Raw genomic sequence first — 26274 nt, 5'->3', positions numbered from 1 at the left:
CTAAAATATACCATATATTTTATTCAAAATTTTTATTTTTACATGATATAATTTAATAAATATATTCATTTGTAGCATAATGATTGACGACAATTACTAGAATGTTTTCCTGGCTATAAAAATAATTAGTGCCATTTTTAAAGGCATATTATGAACTAGAACTATATTAATAGTTTGTATACATTAATTTAATATTTACAAAGCTTAACAACATTATTATTAGTCTCAATTTTCAGAAAATAAAATTGGAAGTCAGAGTTGAAATATCAGAGTAAATGGTAGATATAGGGTTCAAGTTTAGACTTTTCTTCTTCTAAAAGCTTGGTCTTTTCCCTGATGTTCTATTATTCCTTACTGTTTGCTTTCTTTGATATTTATTTTTCATTCTAATATATTAATTGAAACTGTTAAGCTAAAATTTGAAAATTTGTTCCAGGACAAATTCATCCTTAGATCTTCATAATTATTCTTTTTAGCATTTTATTAAATTTTTATTTTTTCATCCTAATTTAATTGAAATTGGAGCCAATTGTTATGTAAACGAGATCACTCGTTAAACAGTGAGGTATTCATTTTGGGGACAAGAGGAAAAATGACATTTTAAACATTTTAAACAGTGATACATTAATGAAATACAATTAATAAGTATTAACATAATAAAATGTAATTCTGAATGCCTTAGAGTAAACAATGTAACATCAATTGGGACCCTGTGAATTAAAAAGAAAAAAGTAAGACAGTACTATTGTAAAAGCCTGTCTCCTTTTTGGGTGTAGTATAGCATTGATGCTATTACTTTAAGGGAGAATATTGCTAAGATGTTCATTTTAATAATAAAGTGTCAGTAAATATAGTTGGCAGTACCATAGCTGAATCTAATGTTGGTTTTTATGTATTTCAATTGGATGACTCTATACAGAGGTCTTATATGAAATCCTAGATAGTTTGACATCAGACTTCAGGTAAGAAAGTGAAATGTTATAGGAATATTATCAGCTAAACTCTTTTCATATAGATCGACCAGAATATTCTATACCCCACCTAGAACTGGACTGTCATATTTGCTTAGAATATGGGCATAGTGTAACAAAAATAGTTACCATTGGTAATCATCACTTTGACATTCATTTCATATTTGAAGTGTGTCTTCAAAAGCATTATCCTCTGTGTCTCATTTTATAATGATGTGATCTTTTTATAGCAGTTAACATAAATTGCAAAATAGTTGTGAAAATATACAACAAAATTGTGTTCAGTAGACTTCAATAGTGTCTCTGTTTAGTAATATTTAAAAGTGTGGTGCTTTGTAAACTTTTTTTAAACATAGATTTTAGTAAGATTTTATTGCCGAAACCGCTCTTCATAGCCGCTGGGATGACTTAAATGGCTTAATAATGGCTAACATAATGCTTGAGTATTACTCTTTTTATGTTCATCTGTAGGCATTTATGGAGCTTTTGGGCCTCAAGATCTCCTATTCCCAACTGATTCTGTATCAAACTCTGTGAGGATGCTTAAGCAATCTCTGACCTAGTTCTGTGCCAATCCAAATTATTCCTTCAGACAATGGGAGAGTTTATCAGTACAGATGTAGCTGTGTGGACACAAATGAACCTAACAGTTGACCTTTCCATGTAAGCTTATCCTTCCGACCCACTTCACCTGTACAAAGCCTAGTTGTAACCAGTTATTGGAACAGGAAGCTAGCTTCTCCATATTGGGTGTGGTGTTTATTTACACTGATCACCTTTCTGAACTTATAGTTATATTCTGTATTTATAAGAAAATAGAAATTTAGTCAGATATATTTGTATGTTATTTATTATAGCTAAATATGATAAGTAATATAAAGGCATAGAGCATGGACATATGACAGCATAGTTATATAAATGACAGTAAGTCGATACCAAAGAGTATTATATAGCCATTAAATATTTTGGAGAAGAAAACCCATACAGTTGTAAAGTGTTCTTAATAAAATATTACACAAAAATCTGCATTTAAAATTGAATGTTTAATATACTTTCAATATTATATTTGTGGAGAAAATCTGTTACTAGTAGCAGTACTTTGTTGTAAGATATTTTGATTCATTTGTCTTTATTTACCAACAACCCTACATCAGCTGTATTCAAATGAGTGAATTTTTCTTCCAGAGGATATTTGGCAATAACTTGTTACACTTCCCTTTTGTCACACCTTGTAGTAGTATCCCCACCGGTATCTCATGAGTAGAAGCAGAGGATGGTACTAAATAGCGAGCAATGCACACAATAGCCTCCCTACCCCTAACACAACAAAGAATTATCTGGCTCAAAATATCAATAATGACAAGGCTGAGAAACTATGCTCTACAATACATAGGTGTGTTCAATAAAGTGCACATATATTTTATTTAAAATTAGAGAAAAAGATGCAACATTAAAACCACAAGGAAAAAGACAGTTTAAACAATAAAACACATAAACCCAATTTTTATGTATACTTTATTTTGTGGAAAACTTACAGTTATTATTTCTGTAAGTACAAGAAGTTGGCAGTGGTTTAATATTAAAGTCTAATGGTGTCTGTAACTCACTCCATAAGTTTTTGACCATATGTGACAATAATCCAATTTTGCCTCTTGAAACATTCAGGATTGGTTTCAGTCGTTTAAACCCAGAATTTCTCCAATTGAGGGCAACTCTTGTAGTTGTTTTCTTAATCCCTGGTTGGCTTATTTTGGATATAAATTGAAGCCTGAGAACAACCAATATTCACACAAATGTTTTGAAACAAAAGAAATTGCGCCTGAATGAACACTTATGTGAAAATACTTTTATTTCTCATCCTGGCAAAATTCCTAAGATTTAATGAGGTGAAACTGTTTTTTTGTTTTTTTGTTTGTTTGTTTTAATTTAAAGAAAACAAGTCTAGTGATGTGAGAACACAAAGAATATGTCTAAAAATGGCTTAGTAGTGGGACTGCTTTGCATTTCCATCATATATGTGTCTGATCCCCACAGTGGCCAGGCTTTGAGATTGCCCTTGACATAACCAGGAGAACCAAGTTCATGTTTTACAATTGTGATTATAGATTTTTATATAGCTGTGGTCCCAAACGAACCAAGCTTGACCATATGATTCTGAAGGAAGATCATTAAATGTGGTTGAGGTTAGATTTTAAAATTATATTCTTTTTAAATATACGTTCCCCTAATTCCTGCTTATCTATGCAGGTGTTCAGTGTTGCAAACACTATGTGCTGTGTGAAACATGCTGCTTTGACATCATCTGACTTCAGTGCTAACAATGTCAGTTCTACACGTTTTCCACCTTCTTGGGCTCTGTGATGTTTACATGAATGGAGTCACTATTACAATAAAAACTTAGCCACATCTTTTTGGGTGTTGCCACTGGTAGCTGTACCATGTCAGTATAGTCTGAGATGACAGCAAAAACATTTTTTCTTCTTGCATTTACTATAGCAATAAATGTACGTATTTAAAAATTTGCTGCATTTGACTTTTTTTTTTTTTTTTGGAGAGGGCATTGGATTTGAAAATAGGAGGAGGAGGAGTTTATGGCTGTTTGTAAGAAATCAGAAAAACAAAGGATTTGGTGAGCAGTAATGACAGCTTGTCCGTGGTGTTGCCCAAAGACACTGACAGACATAAACTTGACCCTTACGAGTAGCTATTAAGATTTAGCACCTCCTTTATTCCAGATACTGTGCTGGCATTTTACACATTTGATAACTAATCCCAATATCTCCCACTCAAATAGGTAGATATTATTTTTCCAACTTTCATCACAGGAATCTGAGGATAGTCTAGGCCATCGTCTTTTCTAAAGTGATGCAGCTAATAAGTGGTAGAGCCGCACTTAAAATTCTGGTTTGCCCGTCTCCAAATCCATCACTCACGTGTGCATGTCTAGCTTTCTGTTCTGCTTCAGGAGAGGCCTAAAACTGTAGCTGCCCAATTCCTCCCCATGCTTGGAATGAATCATAGTCATCATCCTCAAATAGTAAGATACATTTTTAAAAATAAAAGATATTAAATGAGTATGTTACGTTGCTCAGCTCAAGTTTTGAGACATTTAGTGGAGTAATTTAATTTGAAAGTCTAATTTTCCAAGAATTGTATCATGCTATAATTGTATTTAAAAATATTTTAAAGACAATACATAATCAGTGTTTATTTAATTATCCAGTAGCATTATCCTTTCTTAATCTAATCCTAGATAATTTAGTGGAAAATCTATGTGTATAGATTGCTATAATTTGCCCTCCTCTTAATATAACCCTATCTGGACATAAATATATCAACTACATTGATGTCATTTTTTTCTTTTTGTTTCATTTTTTAAAAAATTTGAAGTTGGTGGGGTGCAATTACTGAAGGTAGTGATTAACTGTTAGTCACATTAAAAAAACTTCTGAAACTTAATTTAAAATTTTCATAAATAAATTAAAGGATTGCATTTATTTCTATGATTGAAGTCAGTGCTACATTTTCTTCCTTATACAGTGGAGACACTAAAAAAGAGGCTAGAAAGAAGATTCAAAAAAGGAAGATAAGTCATTATATAAAAATGATAATTGCACTCATATGTTTATCACAGCACTATTCAGAACTGTAAATATATTAGATTTAATCTAACTGCCCATCAACAGTTGATTGGATAAAGAAAATGAAATACTATTCAGCCATAAAAGGGAATGAAATTATGTCTTTTGCCTCAACGTGGGTGGAACTGAAGGCCATTATTTTAAGTGAAACAACTCAGAAAGAGAAAGTCAAATACCTCATGTTCTCACTTGTAAGTAGGAGCTAAATAATGTGTACACATTGACATAGAGTATGAAATAATACATGAGATACTTGGAAGGGTGGGACGGTGTGAGGGGTGAAAGCTGAGAAATTACTTAATGGGAACAATGTACACTATTCAGGTGATGGTTACACTACAAGCTGAGACTTCACCACTATGTGATATTCATGTAGCAAAACCGCATTTATACCCCTTACATTGATACAAAGAGAAAGAATCTCTGCTGACCCCTTTTGAATTCTGTAGCTTCTGTAGCTTTCCAATTAACTGACTTGAGTGGGTCTAACAGTTTAGAGCTTGGAAATGTTACAGCTTCACCATGATGTGCTACTCTCTTTCGGCAGGTTACCATAGTGACAACAGTATGTTAATTTCAACAGTGATATCTTTTTAATTTATAATAAAATATGATATTAATGAGGAATTTTATAAGGCTTTTAGAGTGGTAAAAACGGTAAATAAATAGACATAGTCTATTTGGCCTTACTTTTAAAAATTCTTTTCAGTATACGTTGCGCTACATTTGTGCTGTACTGTCATATTTACTAAGTATATCGTAAATATATTGCATTGATTCTTTTCCATATTAAAGAATTAAACTTTAGGCAGGACTTAATTAGGTGTGCATTCTTTTCAACCTCTAGATTGCATTTTGATGAACTTCTTAGATATTCGATTAGCAAGAGAATGATTTGCATAAAGCATATTTACACTCCATGGGCCACTGCGGAATCACTTGGTATTTTCCCTGCTAAATTAATAGTTCCACTTATTGTTGTACTAGGGGACAATGAAGTTGTATAACTGGAAACTGGTAAGATACTTTATAGCTTATTAGCTTTAGGTAATTATCTGCATGTTATATTATGCACTGAATTGTAATTGAAAATATTGCATTGTAATATTTAGGAGAAGTGGCAACCAAAAATAGTTAAATTGTTATAGTAACCATTGACTTGCAATGAAAATGAACAGGTTTATTGAAAGACATTTCTGTAACTTGAAAACAGTGTGTTCCTTTTTGATAACTATTCTTTTTCTCTTGTTTCTTTTTTATTTTTATTTATTTATTTTATAATTTGCTGCTTGCCATTGCAGGAAGTAGAGGTTTGTATACAGCTTCTGTGTTTCATATTTAATTTTAGATTTTATATGAACCCTTGCATTTTAATTACTCGTATACACTCAATTCACATTATTTTCCCCCTTAGGATGATTATTTCCGCACTTGGAGTCCAGGAAAACCCTTCAATCAGGGTAAGAATCTAACTATTTTAAAATAAAAACCTTTACATGTTCATAATCATTGTACTTTTAGAAATGATATTTATTATCTGGTTAGGCTTGAAAATACTAAATAGAAGAGCTTACATGAATGGAAAAATTTGTGCAATAATTACTTATATTTCAGCATAATATTTTTAGAAGTAAGCTAATTAGTTATGATTATGTCAGGATGTCTTTTATTTTTAGATACATGTTTTAGATGACTGATTTGGGCTTCTGAACCTTACCAGGTTTATTTTTATCAGTAGATACAAGTCACTTCATCCAGTTTTCAAGTACATTCACTGGGCAATAGATTTATTTGTACAAACTTTTAAAACAAATGGCTTTTTTTTCCTCTTTTCCAATTAATAAAAGGTTTCCTTTAAGACTAGTAAATTAGTAATTAGACTCAGCTGGGGTCTTAACAAGCCCCAAAAGGAAACGTGTTATACAAAATTAGGGCTTCCCCACCTCCTTTCAAACAGTTTGCAATTCTGATTAACTTACCTTTAAAAGGAAAACAGGAAATAGGGATGAAAATGAAAATACTTCTACATGTGCAATGAGAATGGACACATCAAGCCCCAAGCAATCATAGTTACATAAATGACTAAAGAGATTTGTTTACTAAAGTTCACATTTAAAAAGTATCTTACTTTTAAAGTTTCTTTTTGTAACTTTCTGTAGTCTCTGCAAAGTAGAAAAAAAATTTATTCTTTACATAGAGTATATAGTAACCGTGCAAAAGATAATACTTTGTGAAGTAGTCAGACTTAAAAATAGAAGTTTTTGTAAGAGTGTTTAGTAAGTGATTAGATGATGAAGACACAATATGTTATTTAAAGGAGCTCAGAGTATTTTGCTATGTTACCAGATTTTTACTTAATATTTGGGGTGACTGCTACAACAACCAAGCTGTATGAGTGAGAAACCACCTGTGTGGACCTAGACATAGACCATCATCAACATTGGTATTAACATGGAGTCTGAAACAGTCATTCAAATCTAATATCTTCTTAAAATGACTTTTTTCTTATATATTTCATTTGATTTCACTATTATCCAGTGTTTGTTTGTGAGATCAGCATTTTAAAATTCTAAAAGAATTAATTTTGAATTTGTTACTAATAAGTCAAGCCAATGCTCTAAAACACAGGCAATAAAAAAATAATGACATGCAGACAGAGATGTTATTTACTGGCTTTCTTGGGAAATGAATTTTTATGATGGAATCACAAACCTTGTAAAATGGGTGTGAGCTATGGAATTTGTCATACTTGGTGCATCCAGTTATAATAAAGATGCTTTTATTTTCCTTTATGTGTGCATGACAATGTGTTGAATTGCAATTTATCTCTCATAAAAAAGAATGCTATTTGAGAGTCTTCCAAACAATTAATGATACAAGATTGATTTGCTTTAATATTAAGAGAGGTTTTTAACCTACTAACTTAAAAATATTACGTTTGTCAGGCAGGGATAAGCTTATGACATGATAATAGCTAATGTTTATGAAGAATGTCATATTTTGAGTCACTACTCCAAGTGTTTGATATATATTACTTAATTTAGTTGTTATAACCCTGCAAGGTAGATGAAGAAGTTAAGATATTGAAAGCAGTTAGTTAAGCTCCTGCTCAGGTGGCAGAGTGGAGATTTAGATTCAGTCAGTCTGAACCCCCAAACCTGTTTCCTAACTGCTATGCAATATTACCACTCATATGATAACACTAACAAGAAATAATGGCATCCCGATGATATTTTGAAGTTTATGCTTTAAAAATGCACATTTACTTGAACAAAGCTTTATTTCTATATGTTAAAACAGTATTTTTAGACTATCTGATCTCAAGTTTTGATTTCTTGAACATATATAGTTGATAAACATGTAAGAAAGTTTTGTATCAAAAAAATAAAAATCGAACAAAAATTAGATTGAGATATGTGTATTTGTTTTTGGCTTTGAGTCAAATTGACCAGCTAGTTGTAGACCACACTGAGGAGTGAGCAAAATAATCCTATTTCCATCTAAATAGTGTCCATCATCTAGATAGAAAAGACATGAGATATGTTCATTTCTAGTATGTTTCTTGCTTTTCTTGGTGACAGACTCTTCCTTCAAGTATTATTTTCTTTTTTGTTTGTTTTATCTTTTTCTTTTTTTCTGTGCCTGGTTTATTTTGCTTAACATAATGACCTCCAGTTCCATCCATGTTGCAAATGACAGGATCTCATTCTTTTTATGGCTGAATAGTACTCCATTGTGTTCAAGTCCTATATTTTCTTTCTTTTTTTTATTTTATTATTATTATACTTTAAGTTTTAGGGTACATGTGCACAATGTGCAGGTTAGTTACATATGTATACATGTGCCATGCTGGTGTGCTGCACCCATTAACTCATCATTTAGCATTAGGTATATCTCCTAAAGCTATCCCTCCCCACTCCCCCCACCCCACAACAGTCCCCAGAGTGTGATGTTCCCCTTCCTGTGTTCATGTGTTCTCATTGTTCAATTCCCACCTATGAGTGAGAATATGCGGTGTTTGGTTTTTTGTCCTTGTGATGGTTTACTGAGAATGATGATTTCCAATTTCATCCATGTCCCTATAAAGGACATGAACTCATCATTTTTTATAGCTGCATAGTATTCCATTGTGTATATGTGCCACATTTTCTTAATCCAGTCTATCATTGTTGGACATTTGGGTTGGTTCCAAGTCTTTGCTATTGTGAATAGTGCCGCAATAAACATACGTGTGCATGTGTCTTTATAGCAGCATGATTTATAGTCCTTTGGGTATATACCCAGTAATGGGATGGCTGGGTCAAATGGTATTTCTAGTTCTAGATCCCTGAGGAATCGCCACACTGTCCTCCACAAGGGTTGAACTAGTTTACAGTCCCACCAACAATGTAAAAGTGTTCCTATTTCTCCACATCCTCTCCAGCACCTGTTGTTTCCTGACTTTTTAATGATTGCCATTCTAACTGGTGTGAGATGGTATCTCATTGTGGTTTTGATTTGCATTTCTCTGATGGCCAGTGATGGTGAGCATTTTTTCATGTGTTTTTTGGCTGCATAAATGTCTTCTTTTGAGAAGTGTCTGTTCATGTCCTTTGCCCACTTTTTGATGGGGTTGTTTGTTTTTTTCTTGTAAATTTGTTTGAGTTCTTTGTAGATTCTGGATATTAGCCCTTTGTCAGATGAGTAGGTTGTGAAAATTTTCTCCCATTTTGTAGGTTGCCTGTTGACTCTGATGGTAGTTTCTTTTGCTGTGCAGAAGCTCTTTAGTTTAATTAGATTCCATTTGTCTATTTTGGCTTTTGTTGCCACTGCTTTTGGTGTTTTAGACATGAAGTCCTTGCCCATGCCTATGTCCTGAATGGTATTGCCTAGGTTTTCTTCTAGGGTTTTTATGGTTTTAGGTCTAACGTTTAGGTCTTTAATCCATCTTGAATTAATTTTTGTATAAGGTGTAAGGAAGGGATCCAGTTTCAGCTTTCTATATATGGCTAGCCAGTTTTCCCAGCACCATTGATTAAATAGGGAATCCTTTCCCCATTGCTTGTTTTTGTCAGGTTTGTCAAAGACCAGGTAGTTGTAGATATGCGGCGTTATTTCTGGGGGCTCTGTTCTGTTCCATTGATCTATATCTCTGTTTTGGTACCAGTACCATGCTGTTTTGGTTACTGTAGCCTTGTAGTATAGTTTGAAGTCAGGTAGTGTGATGCCTCCAGCTTTGTTCTTTTGGCTTAGGATTGACTTGGCGATGCGGGCTCTTTTTTGGTTCCATATGAACTTTAAAGTAGTTTTTTCCAATTCTGTGAAGAAAGTCATTGGTAGCTTGATGGGGATGGCATTGAATCTGTAAATTTCCTTGGGCATTATGGCCATTTTCATGATATTGATTCTTCCTGCCCACGAGCATGGACTGTTCTTCCATTTGTTTGTATCCTCTTTTATTTCATTGAGCAGTGGTTTGTAGTTCTCCTTGAAGAGGTCCTTCACATCCCTTGTAAGTTGGATTCCTAGGTATTTTATTCTCTTTGAAGCAATTGTGAATGGGAGTTCACTCATGATTTGGCTCTCTGTTTGTCTGTTGCTGGTGTATAAGAATGCTTGTGATTTTTGTACATTGATTTTGTATCCTGAGACTTTGCTGAAGTTGCTTATCAGCTTAAGGAGATTTTGGGCTGAGACAATGGGGTTTTCTAGATATACAATCATGTCATCTGCAAACAGGGACAATTTGACTACCTCTTTTCCTAATTGAATACCCTTTATTTCCTTCTCCTGCCTAATTGCCCTGGCCAGAACTTCCAACACTATGTTGAATAGGAGTGGTGAGAGAGGGCATCCCTGTCTTGTGCCAGTTTTCAAAGGGAATGCTTCCAGTTTTTGCCCATTTAGTATGATATTGGCTGTGGGTTTGTCATAGATAGCTCTTATTATTTTGAGCTATGTCCCACCAGTACCTAATTTATTGAGAGTTTTTAGCATGAAGAGTTGTTGAATTTTGTCAAAGGCCTCTTCTGCATCTATTGAGATAATCATGTGGTTTTTGTCTTTGGCTCTGTTTATATGCTGGATTACATTTATTGATTTGAGTATATTGAACCAGCCTTGCATCCCAGGGATGAAGCCTACTTGATCATGGTGGATAAGCTTTTTGATGTGCTGCTGGATTCGGTTTGCCAGTATTTTATTGAGGATTTTTGCATCAATGTTCATCAAGGATATTGGTCTAAAATTATCTTTTTTTGTTGTGTCTCTGCCCAGCTTTGGTATCAGGATGATTCTGGCCTCATAAAATGAGTTAGGGAGGATTCCCTCTTTTTCTATTGATTGGAATAGTTTCAGAAGGAATGGTACCAGTTCCTCCTTGTACCTCTGGTATAATTCGGCTGTGAATCCATCTGGTCCTGGACTCTTTTTGGTTGGTAAGCTATTGAATATTGCCACAATTTCACAGCCTGTTATTAGTCTATTCAGAGAGTCAACTTCTTCCTGGTTTAGCCTTGGGAGGGTGTATGTGTCCAGGAATTTATCCATTTCTTCTAGATTTTCTAGTTTATTTGCGTACAGGTGTTTGTAGTATTCTCTGATGGTAGTTTGTATTTCTGTGGGATCAGTGGTGATATCCCCTTTATCATTTTTTATTGCCTGTATTTGATTCTTCTCTCTTTTCTTCTTTATTAGTCTTGCTAGTGGTCTATCAATTTTGTTGATCCTTTCAAAAAACCAGCTCCTGGATTCATTAATTTTTTGAAGTGTTTTTTGTGTCTCTATTTCCTTCAGTTCTGCTCTAATTTTAGTTATTTCTTGCCTTCTGCTAGCTTTTGAATGTGTTTGCTCTTGCTTTTCTAGTTCTTTTAATTGTGATGTTAGGGTGTCAATTTTAGATCTTTCCTGCTTTCTCTTGTGGGCATTTAGTGCTATAAATTTCCCTCTACACACTGCTTTGAATGTGTCCCAGAGATTCTGGTATGTTGTGTCTTTGTTCTCGTTGGTTTCAAAGAACATCTTTATTTCTGCCTTCATTTCGTTATGTACCCAGTAGTCATTCAGGAGCAGGTGGTTCAGTTTCCATGTAGTTGAGTGGTTTTGAGTGAGTTTCTTAATCCTGAGTTCTAGTTTGATTGCACTGTAGTCTGAGAGACAGTTTGTTAAAATTTCCGATCTTTTACATTTGCTGAGGAGAGCTTTACTTCCAACTATGTGGTCAATTTTGGAATAGGTGTGGTGTGGTGCTGAAAAAAATATATATTCTGTTGATTTGGGGTGGAGAGTTCTGTAGAAGTCTATTAGGTCCTCTTGGTGCAGAGCTGAGTTTAACTCCTGGGTATCCTTGTTAACTTTCTGTCTCGTTGATCTGTCTAATGTTGACAGTGGGGTGTTAAAGGCTCCCATTATTATTGTGTGGGAGTCTAAGTCTCTTTGTACATCACTCAGGACTTCCTTTATGAATCTGGGTGCTCCTGTATTAGGTGCATATATATTTAGGATAGTTAGCTCTTCTTGTTGAATTGATCCCTTTACCATTAAGTAATGGCCTTCTTTGTCTCTTTAGATCTTTGTTGGTTTAAAGTCTGTTTTATCAGAGACTAGGATTGCAACCCCTGCCTTTTTTTGTTTTCCATTGGCTTGGTAGATCTTCCTCCATCCTTTTATTTTGAGCCTATGTGTGTCTCTGCACGTGAGATGGGTTTCCTGAATACAGCACACTGATGGGTCTTGACTCTTTATCCAATTTGCCAGTCTGTGTCTTTTAATTGGAGTATTTAGTGCATTTACATTTGAAGTTAATATTGTTATGTGTGAATTTGATCCTGTCATTATGATGTTAGCTGGTTAGTTTGCTCGTTAGTTGATGCAGTTTCTTCCTAGCCTCAATGGTCTTTACAATTTTGCATGATTTTGCAGTGGCTGGTACCAGTTGTTTCTTTCCATGTTTATTGCTTCCTTCAGGAGCTCTTTTAGGGCAGGCCTGGTGGTGACAAAATCGCTGAGCATTTGCTTTCCTGTAAAGTATTTTATTTCTCCTTCACTTATGAAGCTTAGTTTGGCTGGATATGAAATTCTGGGTTGAAAATTCTTTTCTTTAAGAATGTTGAATATTGGCCCCCACTCTCTTCTGGCTTGTAGAGTTTCTGCCGAGAGATGAGCTGTTAGTCTGATGGGCTTCCCTTTGTGGGTAACCTGACCTTTCTCTCTGGCTGCCCTTAACATTTTTTCCTTCATTTCAACTTTGGTGAACCTGACAATTATGTGACTTGGAGTTGCTCTTCTCGAGGAGTATCTTTGTGGCGTTCTCTGTATTTCCTCAATCTGAATGTTGGCCTGCCTTGCTAGATTGGTGAAGTTCTCCTCGATAATATCCTGCAGAGCGTTTTCCAACTTGGTTCCATTCTCCCCATCACTTTTAGGTACACCAATCAGACGTAGATTTGGTCTTTTCACATAGTCCCATATTTCCTGGAGGCTTTGTTCGTTTCTTTTTATTCTTTTTTCTCTAAACTTCCCTTCTCACTTCATTTCATTCATTTCAACTTCCATTGCTGATACCCTTTCTTCCAGTTGATTGCATCGGCTCCTGAGGCTTCTGCATTCTTCACGTAGTTCTCGAGCCTTGACTTTCAGCTCCATCAGCTCCTTTAAGTACTTCTCTGTATTGGTTATTCTAGTTATACATTCGTCTAAATTTTTTTCAAAGTTTTCAACTTCTTTGCCTTTGGTTTGAATTTCCTCCTGTAGCTCAGAGTAGTTTGATCGTCTGAAGACTTCTTCTCTCAACTCGTCAAAGTCATTCTCCATCCAGCTTTGTTCCGTTGCTGGTGAGGAGCTGCGTTCCTTTGGAGGAGAAGAGGCGCTCTGCTTTTTAGAGTTTCCAGTTTTTCTGTTCTGTTTTTTCCCCATCTTTGTGGTTTTATCTACTTTTGGTCTTTGATGATGGTGATGTACAGATGGGTTTTTGGTGTGGATGTCCTTTCTGTTTGTTAGTTTTCCTTCTAACAGGCAGGACCCTCAGCTGCATATCTGTTGGAGTTTGCTAGAGGTCCACTCCAGACCCTGTTTGCCTGGGTACCAGCAGCGGTGGCGGCAGAACAGCGGATTTTCGTGAACCGCGAATGCTGCTGTCTGATCGTTCCTCTGGAAGTTTTGTCTCAGAGGAGTATCCGTCCATGTGAGGTGTCAGTCTGCCCCTACTGGGGGGTGCCTCCCAGTTTGGCTGCTTGGGGGTCCGCAGTCAGGGACCCACTTGAGGAGGCAGTCTGCCCGTTCTCAGATCTCCTGCTGCGTGCTGGGAGAACCACTGCTCTCTTCAAAGCTGTCAGACAGGGACATTTAAGTCTGCAGAGGTTAGTGCTGTCTTTTTGTTTGTCCGTGCCCTGCCCCCAGAGGTGGAGCCTACAGAGGCAGGCAGGCCTCCTTGAGCTGTGGTGGGCTCCACCCAGTTCACACTTCCCGGCTGCTTTGTTTACCTAAGCAAGCCTGGGCAATGGCGGGCTCCCTCCCCCAGCCTCGCTGCAGCCTTGCAGTTTGATCTCAGACTGCTGTGCTAGCAATCAGTGAGACTCCGTGGGCGTAGGACCCTCTGAGCCATGTGTGGGATATAATCTCCTGGTGCACCGTTTTTTAAGCCCGTCGGAAAAGCGCAGTATTCGGGTGGGAGTGACCCGATTTTCCAGGTGCTGTCTGTCACCCCTTTCTTTAACTAGGAAAGGGAACTCCCTGACCCCTTGCGCTTCCCATGTGAGGCAATGCCTCGCCCTGCTTTGGCTCACGCACGGTGCGCTGCACCCACTGTCCTGCGCCCACTGTCTGGCACTCCCTAGTGAGATGAACCCAGTACCTCAGATGGAAATGCAGAAATCACCCATCTTCTGCATTGCTCACGCTGGGAGCTGTAGACCGGAGCTGTTCCTATTCGGCCATCTTGGCTCCCCTCTCAAGTATTATTTTCAAAAGCTTATTGATGTATTGAACATAAAATCATTTAAAAGACAACTTTTTATGAGTATTTTTAGTTTTTAATTTACCATATTTTTCACTGAATTATGGACATCCATATTAGATCACTATAAGTTGATTTTCCCCTATTTCATTTATAAGAGGTTTGCATGTTTTCTTAAAAAAGTGAAGAAAAAGTTACGTTGTCATTATATTTTTATACTGATATTTATACTATTTTAACAATTAATATATGCATTTAAAGTTATCTTCTACTTTAATTTCTATAGAATGCACCATAAAGCATGAAGAAATTAAGGTGTCACCAATGAAAATGTTAATTAATATTTCATAATATGAATGGTGTAAATTCTCAGCACAAAACTCCTTTCTATATATGCATACCAATACATACATACGTACATAAACATATCGATTACATATTTTCACTTGGACAGACACATTTACACTTGCAAATTTGCTTCTAGATAAAATAAACTAATTGTTCGTGTACACCTGATCTACCTTTTGGTTTAACCGTGACATATTTTTCATCTCATTTAAGTTTCTTTTAATCAATCATTTTTCCAGTTTCTTTATGTTTTACCACTAAAACAGTAAGAGTTTTGGGGAAATAAAATGTTTTCAAATGAGCTTAAGTAAAAACTATTTTGATGATGGTAATCTGCTTCAAAATGAGCTAAAGCATGCCAATACCAACAATATATTGTTCTGGGCATCTCCACACTGATTTTTCTGTGATATTACTTCTCTTCATTAGTGCAGTTAATCATGAGTTGACATGACAGAAATTACCTGAAAAATTGTTTTGATGAGGACATACATCTTGAATAAGGCATAAAATGTATATGCTTTGCTACATTTACTATGATAAATAAACTGAAGGGAAAATGCAGGTGTGAACCTAGGTGGTAGCATGATAAAGATTTTAAACAATTAATCAATGCTTTAGATGAATATGCTGTAGCTTTCAAAAATAAATATTCACAACTTTCCATTCACTGTGTTAAATCTGCCTTGTTTGTGGTCATAAATTGATATTGGTGTGTAACGGATACATCAGTAAAGTTCCTAGCAGTGAATCTTGACAGTTGCTCAGAGAATCTGCTTGAACTGAGGTACCCTATCTACAAGGATCACCTTTTATTTAAGTGTTATTTTCTCCAGCACACGATAAATATCATAAATCTCTAGGTGTCCTAAGGTGAAAGATTTAGAAGGAAAATATGCTTTCTAGGTTTTCCTAACTTTGCTATCCAAAGGAACTTGGAGTGTCCCTACTTGTTCTCTACCATGGCAGTAAATTATTATGAATAAATTAAAAATGAAGAAGATCAATATACAGAGATCCAGAGATATAAGAACAAACCCGTTTCATTTCTTGATGTGTTTCTCCTGCTCCTCCACGTTTTTGGGGATGTTGAATTAGGGGCAAGAAGTGTAGCTGTGGCTTAGGTCAGCATCCTTCTGTCTTTTCTCAGCGGTTTCATTGTGTGCTTTCTTCTTAAATCAGAGCCTCTCAGGAAGGGCAGCCTAACTCCTACTGGTTCATTAGATTGCAGTTAATTCTCTTTTTTTTATTTATTTGTTTATTTATTTATTTATTTTTGAGATGGAGTCTCACTCTGTCGCCCAGGCTGGAGTGCAGTGGCCTGATCTCGGCTCATTGCAACCTCTACCTCCTGGGTTCAAGCAATTCTCCTGCCTCAGCCTCCTGAGTAGCTGGGATTACAGGTACCCTCCACCACACCTGGCTAATTTTAGTATTTTTAGTAGAGACAGTGTTTCACCATGTTGGCCAGGGTGGTCTCCAACTCTTGAACTCAGGTGATCTGCCCCTTGGCCTCCCAAAGTGCTGGGATTACTTGTGTGAGCCACAGCGTGTGGCCAAGATTGCAGATAATTCAATGAAAGTTCCCAAAGAGGATGTATGTGAGGAAACCATTTCTAAACTCAAGCAGCTCAGATAATCTAGCCATGAGAGACAGATACACGGCAGCTAAACTTATAACTAGAGGAAGCATTCTGGCAAGAATTAGAGGGTCTGGGGAGAGGCAGTTTTGAGAAAAAAAAAAAACAAAAACCAGCTCTTTGGAAGGGCAGTCATGTGTTTAGCCATATACTTATCCATTGTATTTATTGCTTCAGAATCATTTCTTAGAGCTTTATCTGATTCCCATCATTTTTTCCATCCATTTGCAAAACATCTCACATATAATAACATTCACAGCCTGATATGTCCTTTTGCAATCAGTATTTGGCTACAAAGGAAAAGCTGTTAAGATTTCATCTGGAGCTTTTATTCCCTTCAATGAACAGAGCTGTTCATAGTATTATGGGTGTAATTATTTCCGAAACTGAAAAAGACTAGTGTTTGAGGAAATGCACTCCTAACTTAGCTTCCTCTTCTTAAAATGCATTATTATTATACTTCTTAAGGAATAGTTTATGTAGATTAGACAATATCAATATTGGCTGTCTCCCAGATGTCTTTAATTTTTACTTATTTACATGAGTATCATTTATTTTTTATGCTTTCAGATGGCATTTATTGACAGTATTCTGAAACAATAGAAAGGTCTGATCCATGCTTCACAATAGGGGCATGGTGGTATCATAATGCTGCTTTGTTTAAGAGCTTAGGGACTTTTGGCATTTTTCTAGTGGAAAAATTGGTGTTCCCAGTATTGAAATTCAGTGGAGGAAACATGCAAGGATGATTACATGATTACAGTATTTTCTGAAAGTGCTTTCAGTCATTTAGAAATGTAAATTCTGAGCCTTTATTTGATTAATTCACATGAATTGATTTAGGAGTTTTGAATATTTTTGGACAAGTTCCCTGTTTAGATATTCAACTTCTAATAATCTTATCAATGTATATATCCTACATTGGTTGTATCATCCATATTGGCTACCTTAGATCATAGAAGTCCTTTGTATCCCTGAGGAAAACCTGCTAAGAAATTATATTCAAGCTAGAAACCAACAGTAAATGCTCATTTATTCTATGTCAGATTTATTACCTAAGAACTACATAGGGCTTCTAAATGAGAAATTTATTTCATTATCCAATTCTTACTTCTTTATACAATGATGGTGTTTTATTTGTTTTACACCATAGCCCATAAAATATAGCACCAAAAATCTTTGATTGTTTTGTTCTATACCAAATGAAAGTACATGTTCCATAAAATAATAAATACTGTGTAAAGGTCTGTGTTTTTAATTCATAAGGTAAAATCAAGATTACTATATAATACTTGATTTACTTCATATCACATTAGCCTACATAGGTGTGCAAGAAGGCAAATTATATCTATTTTCCATTTCCTTATATGTTATTAAATTGTAATCAAATATATAGAGCAGGAAGTTAATCAAATTAATTTAGAAGGTGTTCAGTGATTTAAGAAACAATATTCTTCACAAGCCGACCCTGACTTTCAGGAAGTGAAATGACAATGGCAGAATTTAAGTGAAGACACACAATCTAGAAATGGAACCACTGCTCTTTTGACAGGCGCCACCTCAGTGGCATCACTGCAAAGTCCAGATTGCCTGACACCCTGATAACCAATGATTGGGGGTCAGGTCAAAGTCAGGGTCGGCTTGTGAAAAGTTGTTAAACAACATGCTAAGTGTGAAATGTCAACCCTCCCTCTAAACTTTCCCTGTTCAGAGCATCAGATGAAGACTTCATTGGGTTTTACAGTGGTTTTCTGTGTTTTGCTAGTCCATTGAAGAAGGGAGTTTGAAAGTTGTTGTATACTGCTAATGATTGTCTGCCCATGTCCTTCCTGAAATAGCATGATTGTTTATGGAAAGTATCTTTAATAAAGCTGGATACAGTTTGTCTTGGAAAAAACAAAGAAAGAAACAATATTATAATCTGAAGCCTTGTTAATCTAACACAACAAGAAGAATTATTAAGATTGAAAAAACTCTGGACATACATAGAAAGTCATACTTTTACCAGGAGGCCTCTGCTGGCTAGAGAAGTGATTCTCAGTCCTTGCTGTGCAGGAGAATTACTTCACACTCATTTAAAAAGTATAGTTGTCTAGGCTTGATCCCTGAATGTTTTGATTCAATTGATCTCTTGATCCCTGAATGTTTTGATTTAATTAATCTGGGCACTTTGGTGTGTGTGCTTAGGCTTTTTTTTTATTATTTTCCTTTTTAAAAAATTACAGTAAAATATATATAAGATAAAATTTACCATTTTAACCATTTTTAGGAATATAGTTCAGGGGCATTACGTACATTCATATCGTTTTGCAATCATTGTTATTATCCATCTCCAGGACTCTTTTCATCTTCCCCTTAATGACTATCTTCAGTTTATTGGGTATGAACTGAAACTATACATGCATTAGACAATAACTCTCCTTTCTCTCTTCCCCTCAGCACTTGGCAACCCCAATTGTGCTTTCTGTTTCTTTGAATTTGACTTTTCCAGACATCTCCTATAAGTGGAATCATACAATCTTTGTCCTTTTGTGGTTCACTTATTTCACTTAGTGTAATGTCTTCAAGGCTCAGCCATGTTGTAGCATGTGTCAGAATTTCCCACTTTTTAAGGCTGAGTAATATTTTATTGTATGTATATCCCACATTTTGTTTCTCTGTTCATCTATCCATAGACACTTATGTTACATCCACCTTTTGGCTATTGTGAATAATGCTTCTATGAATGTGTGTGTCTAAATATGTTTGGGTCTCTGCTTTCAGTTCTCTTGGTTATATACCTGGAAATGGAATTGCTGGATCATATGGTAATCGTATTTATTTGGGAAACAACCATATTGTTCTCGACAGCTACTGCATGCTTTTATATTCTCACCGGCAATCCACAGGGTTCCAATTTTTCCTCATCCTTGTCAACATTACTATTATTTTAAATTAAAATTTATCCCAATGGTTGTGAATGTGATTGTGTTTCAAACTCCAAAATTTGTTATTTTATGCAGGTATAGTAGAGAATCATAGGGTACTAGCAATGGCTTATCAAAATAATTCATTTCTGTCATTTTCTTTAGTAGTACTGAGAATTTTGTGTAGAAAGAGTTCTTATTAAAACAGTCCAAAGTGTCAGAGAATTTTAACTAACCTATTCACCTTTCAGATCTGGTGCCAGAAGCAGGTACCAAAGGGCTTTGAGAATAAATTGTGGGAAGCAAGAAAACCCCCAAAGAAAAATCATTGCCTCCATTGAACACACACTCCCTATATGTCAAGTATTTTATAGAAGACACTTACACTACCTTAAAAAGTAGATACAAAGCTAGTAAGTGGTGTAGCGGAGGTTTGGAATTTTGTATTTGTGGTTTTGAAGGACATTTACTCTTTTGTTATGAAATACCGATTTATAATCAGCTTACCTGGTTTATTTCTCAACTCAGAGTATACCCTTTTCATGAGAAGACATGGTGGGAATGGCACAGGTGAACACAGGCAGCTAAAGGGTCAATCATTTGGCATATGTTGTTGAATCATATATAGAATTGTTCCACAAGAGAGCATATGAGGTGTTTGTAACTTGTATTCTAATTTTTAGAATCTCGAAATATAGTGTTTTAAACTGACTGCCTCTAATGTCTGATCTTTATAAATGATCTTTAGATAAATTTAGCATTCATCTGATAATACATCACTTAATATCTAGATTTTAGAGCATGATTTTTCTGATTCTAATGAATATTTTATACCAAATATTATTTAAAAGTCCTTTCTCAGGTCAAAATAAATCTATTTGCATTGCTCCTCAAACTGACTCATGGTCTATATAAAAAAGAGGTGATATAATCTGAGTTTGTATTTCAAAATCCTCATTGAGACACCAGCGAGTCTAGTGTGTTTGTTTGCTTTCACATAAACCCTCTAAAAGTTCCACGTGTAATCAACCTGTACTTCACTTCCAATCTTTAGACAGTATACTTTGTTTTGTGGAGAAGCTAATATCCTAAAGAATTTGAAATTTGCTAGTATTGTACCCACTTTACTTACAAATATTTTATAATTCAGTTTTGAACCTTTCTTGTTAGTAAGTAGGGAAATAACTCAAAGACAATAAAAACTTCAAAGATGCTTGAACCCAGGAGGCAGAGTTTGCAGTGAGCTGAAATCATGCCATTGCACTCCAGCCTGGGTGACAAGAGCAAAACTCTGTCTCAAAAAAAAAAAAAAAAAAGAAAAAGAAAATTAACTTTTCTTGAAATACATTGGAATATGCTGTGCTTCTATCTTTGCATATCTGATCATCTCCATAGGTTTAAGATTTAACTTTCATATGAAAAAAAGCTAAGTGATTTTTCAGTTAACACTTCTCATTGGAGAACTAGATAAATTATCTTTTTATGGTTCAACCACCAGTAATTCTTCAAAGTAAACAAGCACTTTTACATAAATACCTGCCCCCACATATGTATCTATCATTATTTATCCATGATGTCATGATGATTATTGTGTAATTAATTGTGCCAAAATTACAAGGATAAATAAAAATGAATGAAGGATAAATAAATATACTATGACTGCTCAATTCTTCAATCCCAGTTGTATTGAGATTGCATCTAACTGGATCCTTCCACTTAATCAGAAATGAATTAATATGGCCTTAGATTTAGAAACCCATAAAATTATCTTCACTAAAACAAGTTTCTCTCTATTACACATTTTCCACCATGGAAATATTCTTTCATAATTTATGTGTTAGCTGAAAATACATTTTTCTAAGGCATTTGTTATGGAAGGAAATGCTATTTCCTAAGCTGTTGAAGTTTCCAGGTATGTTCAGTTTTATACAGTTGTCAGGATCTTCTAGTTTTCCTATCATCTGAATAACAAAATACTATGTAATAATATATATTGGGCATGTCTGGTTTCTTCCGACACTTATTTTAAAACAGTATAAAATCACCTGTATAATACTTTCACTTTTGAAATACATCACACACTACTTTTTTTTTCTTTTGCATTTTTGTAAATTACCTAACAATCTAGTATCTAAACTCTAGACTAATGCTTGTTTACATAGTCTTAGATGTCTAGAAAGATGATGAGTTGAACATATTTACTTCTACTGTTGAATACTAGGTCTTTTTTGACAATATAATTAATATATAATTATTTTAGGAAATTGCCTCTTACATGCTTTAATTAAGATAATGTCTAGTATTTTTATACACTTCCTATAACTTTCTAGAGGAAACCATATATGGAACTCAGGAATAGTTCTACTTAACATATTTTCTTTTCTTTTCGATACAAAGTATCTCTCAGGAGTGCAGTGACACGATCTTGGCTCACTGCAATCTCTGCCTCCCTTGTTCAAGCAATTGATTCTCCTCGCTCAGCCTCCCAAGTAACTGGGATTACAGGTGGACATCACCACACTTGGCTAAATTTTGTATTGTGTAGAGATGGGCTTTTGCCATGTTGGCCAGGCTGGTTTCAAACTCCTGACCTCAAGTTATCTGCTGGCCTGGGTCTCCCCAAGTGCTGGGATTACAGGCGTGAGCCACAGCACTAGGGTTACTTAACATATTTTCGACCACCATTTAGCCTTCTCATTTAGTTTCAATTGTTATAAAATAGATAGTAAAGATAGTGGAATCCCCAGTGAAGACAAATATTAAAATGCCTATAGAAAAATCATTGTCTGACTGCCAAAGTTAGAATCTAAATTTTTATAGTGTCTTAAGTTTAGGTCAATAATGTTAAGTGAGTTGGCAAGCTTCATAAACCAACCAATCCAATAATTCTAACATAACCCATAAATTCATATTATGCATTTTTCTTAGTGGCTTATTTTGGGAAATTCATACAATGATTTAAAAGTCATAATTTGGCATTTGCAAAAAGAAACAAAAGTTTACGACTAGTTATCAATCAATATGAACTTATATGTCTAGCCTCATCAGGTTGTTAGAATACATCTTCAGTCAAAAGCAAAATAGTACTTTCCTGATTTTTAAATCTTTAAATTTCTACTTAGTATAACTTCTCTCTACTCAAATTATTTTTATAGTTACCCTATTTTTAAAATACTCATTAGATGTTACAAGCAGTTACATTTATGACAAGATGTCATCTATCAAACTCAAGCTCTACTTTCCCTATGAAGATACCTCTTATGACTGTAAATGCATTCTCTTTTAAGTTCACTATACTTATCTTCAGAAATGCCTGCCTTAGAATTCACTTGGTCTTTGTTTTGTGAGAGTTAATGTGCCTTCTTGATTGAGATCGTAAGCTCGTCAAAGTCCTAGCATGTAGTTATATCCATAAGTCCTCTACAAAGTCCTGTACCATTGCAGATAAATATCATATACTCTTCACTAGAGTCAAATTTAGACATTTCTCTTTCTCCATTTTGTTTCTGTTTCTGAGTCTTTGCTTCTGTCTCCCCACAACTTCTTTGTTACTTCAAGTCTAGTTTTAATAATCAGCCTTCCTCTTAACACTATTGTTTATTTCATGCTCATTGTGTACAATTATCTTACAATAAATTGAGTTTTAAAAATAAATAAGAATCTCAGAAAGGTGCCAGGTGTGGTGGCTCAGGCCTGTAATCCTAGCACTTTGGGAGGCCGAGGTGGGTGGGTTATGAGGTAGGAGTTCGAGACCACCCTGGCCAACACAGTGAAACTTCATCTCCACTAAAAAACACAAAAAATTAACTGGGTGTGGTGATGCACACCTGTAGTCCCAGCTACTAGGGAGGCTGAGGCAGGAGAGTCACTTGAACCCCGGTGGCAGAGGTTGCAGTGAGCCGAGATTGTACCACTGCACTCCAGCTTAGGCGACAGAGTGAGACTTTGTTAAAAAAAAAAAAAAATATATCAGAAAGAAAAAAAAGATAATAAAGGAACAGAATAAATATTTGAAACAATAATGACATAATTTTTCAAAATTTGTGTCAGACAACAAGCACTGATGCAGGAAGCTCAGGGAACACCAAGAAGAATAAATGCAAAAGAAAACCACCCACATCTAGGCATATTATTTTTAAGCTGCAGAAAATAAAGCAAAAACAAAAACAAAACAAAACTCAAAAGAAGCCAGGCAGGAAGAGGGGAAACACATTTCCTGTAGAGAATCAAACACAAGAATCACATCAGCTTTGCCTCAGAAACCATGCAAGCAAAAAGAGTCAAAAAATCAACATGCTGAAAGGGGGTAAAAAAAACAAGTTAGAAGAATATACCCTGATGTACCCTGTTAAATTTTACTGCTAAAGTAAAGAAATAAAGAGTTGTCCAGACAAGGAAAATCGGGGATTTGTTGCCAGTAGACATACATGACTTGCAGGAAATATTAAAAGAAGTTCTTCGGAGACAAGGAAAATGATATAATTCAGAAACTCAGATCTACATAAAAAGGAAGGTTACTGAGAAAAGAACAAGGGAGGGTAAAAATGGATTTTTTTTCTACTTTTAGTTTATTTAATAGATTGTAGTTTGTTCAAAATTATAATAGCAACAGTGTATTCCAGTAGATATGCTTATATATCTGTCCTTATTTATGCTTATGTATAGATGAAATGAATGACAGCAAAGTTATGGAAAGAAGGAATTATAAATATTTTATTATTGTAAGGTACTTGCACTACCCATAAAGTGGTAGAGTATTATTTAAAAGTGGACATGGATTACTTATAAATACATGACACAAACTCTAGGGAAACTACTTAAAACAGTATAATTTAAGTAGTAGAAACTACTTAAAGCAGAAGTATAATAAATATTCTACGAAATGAGAAAAATAGAATCCTAAAAAATGCTCATTTAAAATCACAAAAGGCAAAAAATGAAAGAAAATAGAAACAAAGCACAAAGCTAACAAATAGAAAACAGTAACACATATGGTAAATATTATTCCAACTATATCAATAATTACTTCAAATACCAATAGTCTAAATGCGCCAATTGAAAGACAGAAACTCTCATAGTGGGTCAAATACGAGAACCAACTATATGCTTAAAAGGAACCCACTTTAAATTTAAAGCTATGTATAGATTAAAAGTGAATGGATAGAGAAAGATATACCATGCTCACACTAATAAAAAATAAGCAGAAGTAGTGGTATTAATTTCAGAAAAAGTAGACATGAGAACAAAGACAATTATCAGGGACAAAGAGGGACATTACATAATGATTCTCCAAAAAGATAGTCTTTAACTTGCATATGCCTAACAAGAGAACAAAATATGTGAGGCAAAACCTGAGAGAACTACAAGGAAAAATAGTTGAATTCACTATTGTACTGGAGACAACATCCCTCCACTAGAAATGCACAGATCTAACAGGCAGAAAATCAGTAAGAACATAGTTGAACTCACAGCACCATCAATGAAACAGATAAAATTGACATCTATAGACTGCTTCATCCAGCAACAGCAGAGTAAACATCCTTTTCAAGCTCACATGGAACATTCACCAATATAGGACACATACTGTGACATAAAACACACCTGGACAAATTAAAGTAATAAAAATCATACAATAACTTCTGACTGCCCATAATGGAATTAAAGTTGAAATCAATAACAGAAAGATAACCAGAAAATTCCAAAGTATGTATTGATTAAGCAACATACTTGTAGATATCACATGTGTCAAAGAAGAAATACCAAGAGAAATTTTAAAATATTTTGAATTAAATAAAAGTGAAAACAAATTATCAAAATTTGTTTGTGGCGTGCAGTGAAAGCAGTGCTTACAAAGAAGTTTATACCATTGAATGCATACATGAGAAAATGTGAAAGATCTAAAATCAGTCTTACAGGCTCTTAGTAAACTTGAAAAGAAATTTAAGTCTGAAGTAAGAAGGAGAAAAAAATAATAATTAGAGCAAAAATCAATTAAATTGAAAAAAGGAAATCAATAGACAACAAAACCAGAAACTGGTTCTTTGAAAAGGTCATTAAAATTGACAAAACTCTAGCCAGGCTAAGAAAAAAGAAGGGTCACAAATTACTATTATCAGAAGTGAAAGAGACAAAATAGCTACAGATTTCATGAACATTAAAAGGATAATAAGTAAATATTATGAACAACTCTGTGCCCACAAATTTGGTAACTTAGATGAAATGGACCAATTATTTGAAAGACACAATCTGCTAAAACCTGAACAAGAAGAAATAGTCAATTTTAGTAGCCTGATATCTATTAAAGATGTTGAGTCAAAAACTAATAACCTGTCAAAACAAAAAATATGAAACTCAGTTGGATATACTGGTGAGTTCAAATCAACCTTTAAAGAAGAATAAAACAATTCTCCGCAATTTTTTAGAAGATAGAAGAATCAAAGGAAATACTTCCTAACTCATCCTAAAAGGCCACCATCATGCTAATATCAAAATCAGACAAACACATTACAAAGAAAAGAAAACAAACACTGTAGACTAGGATCTCTCATAACATGGGTGCAAAAGTCTTCAATAAAGTATTGGCAAATCCAGTCCAAAAATGTATTATAAGATTAATGCACTACAATCAAGTCAGGTTTATCTCGGGAATGCAAGGCTGGCTCAATATAATTCAAAACCAGTTATCCCAACACATTAAGAATATAGAGAAGAAAAAAAATTACATAGTAACATAAAGAGATGGAGAAAAAGCATTTAACAAAATTCAACACCTATTCATGATAAAAACTATGTATAAAGTAGGAATAGAGGTTGACTTCTGCAACCTGATAAAGAACA

General features: G+C 34.7%; 1 protein-coding gene across 3 annotated transcripts in view; it reads left to right on the top strand.

Annotated features, from left to right (window-relative positions):
• Positions 1–26274, top strand: part of SPOCK3 (SPARC (osteonectin), cwcv and kazal like domains proteoglycan 3) — a 510259-nt gene that overhangs the window by 167573 nt on the left and 316412 nt on the right. For all 3 annotated transcript variants that reach the window (XM_054683476.2, XM_054683477.2, XM_001151431.5), the window contains exon 3: positions 6027–6072. In XM_054683476.2, coding sequence (XP_054539451.1) covers positions 6027–6072 — 46 coding nt within the window. The remainder of the gene's footprint in view (positions 1–6026; positions 6073–26274) is intronic.

This window comes from Pan troglodytes, chromosome 3 (assembly GCF_028858775.2).
Source record: "Pan troglodytes isolate AG18354 chromosome 3, NHGRI_mPanTro3-v2.0_pri, whole genome shotgun sequence".
Lineage (NCBI taxonomy): Eukaryota > Metazoa > Chordata > Mammalia > Primates > Hominidae > Pan > Pan troglodytes.
The sequence above is the reverse complement of the archived record's forward strand: the minus strand, read 5'-3'. Positions and strand labels throughout refer to the sequence as shown.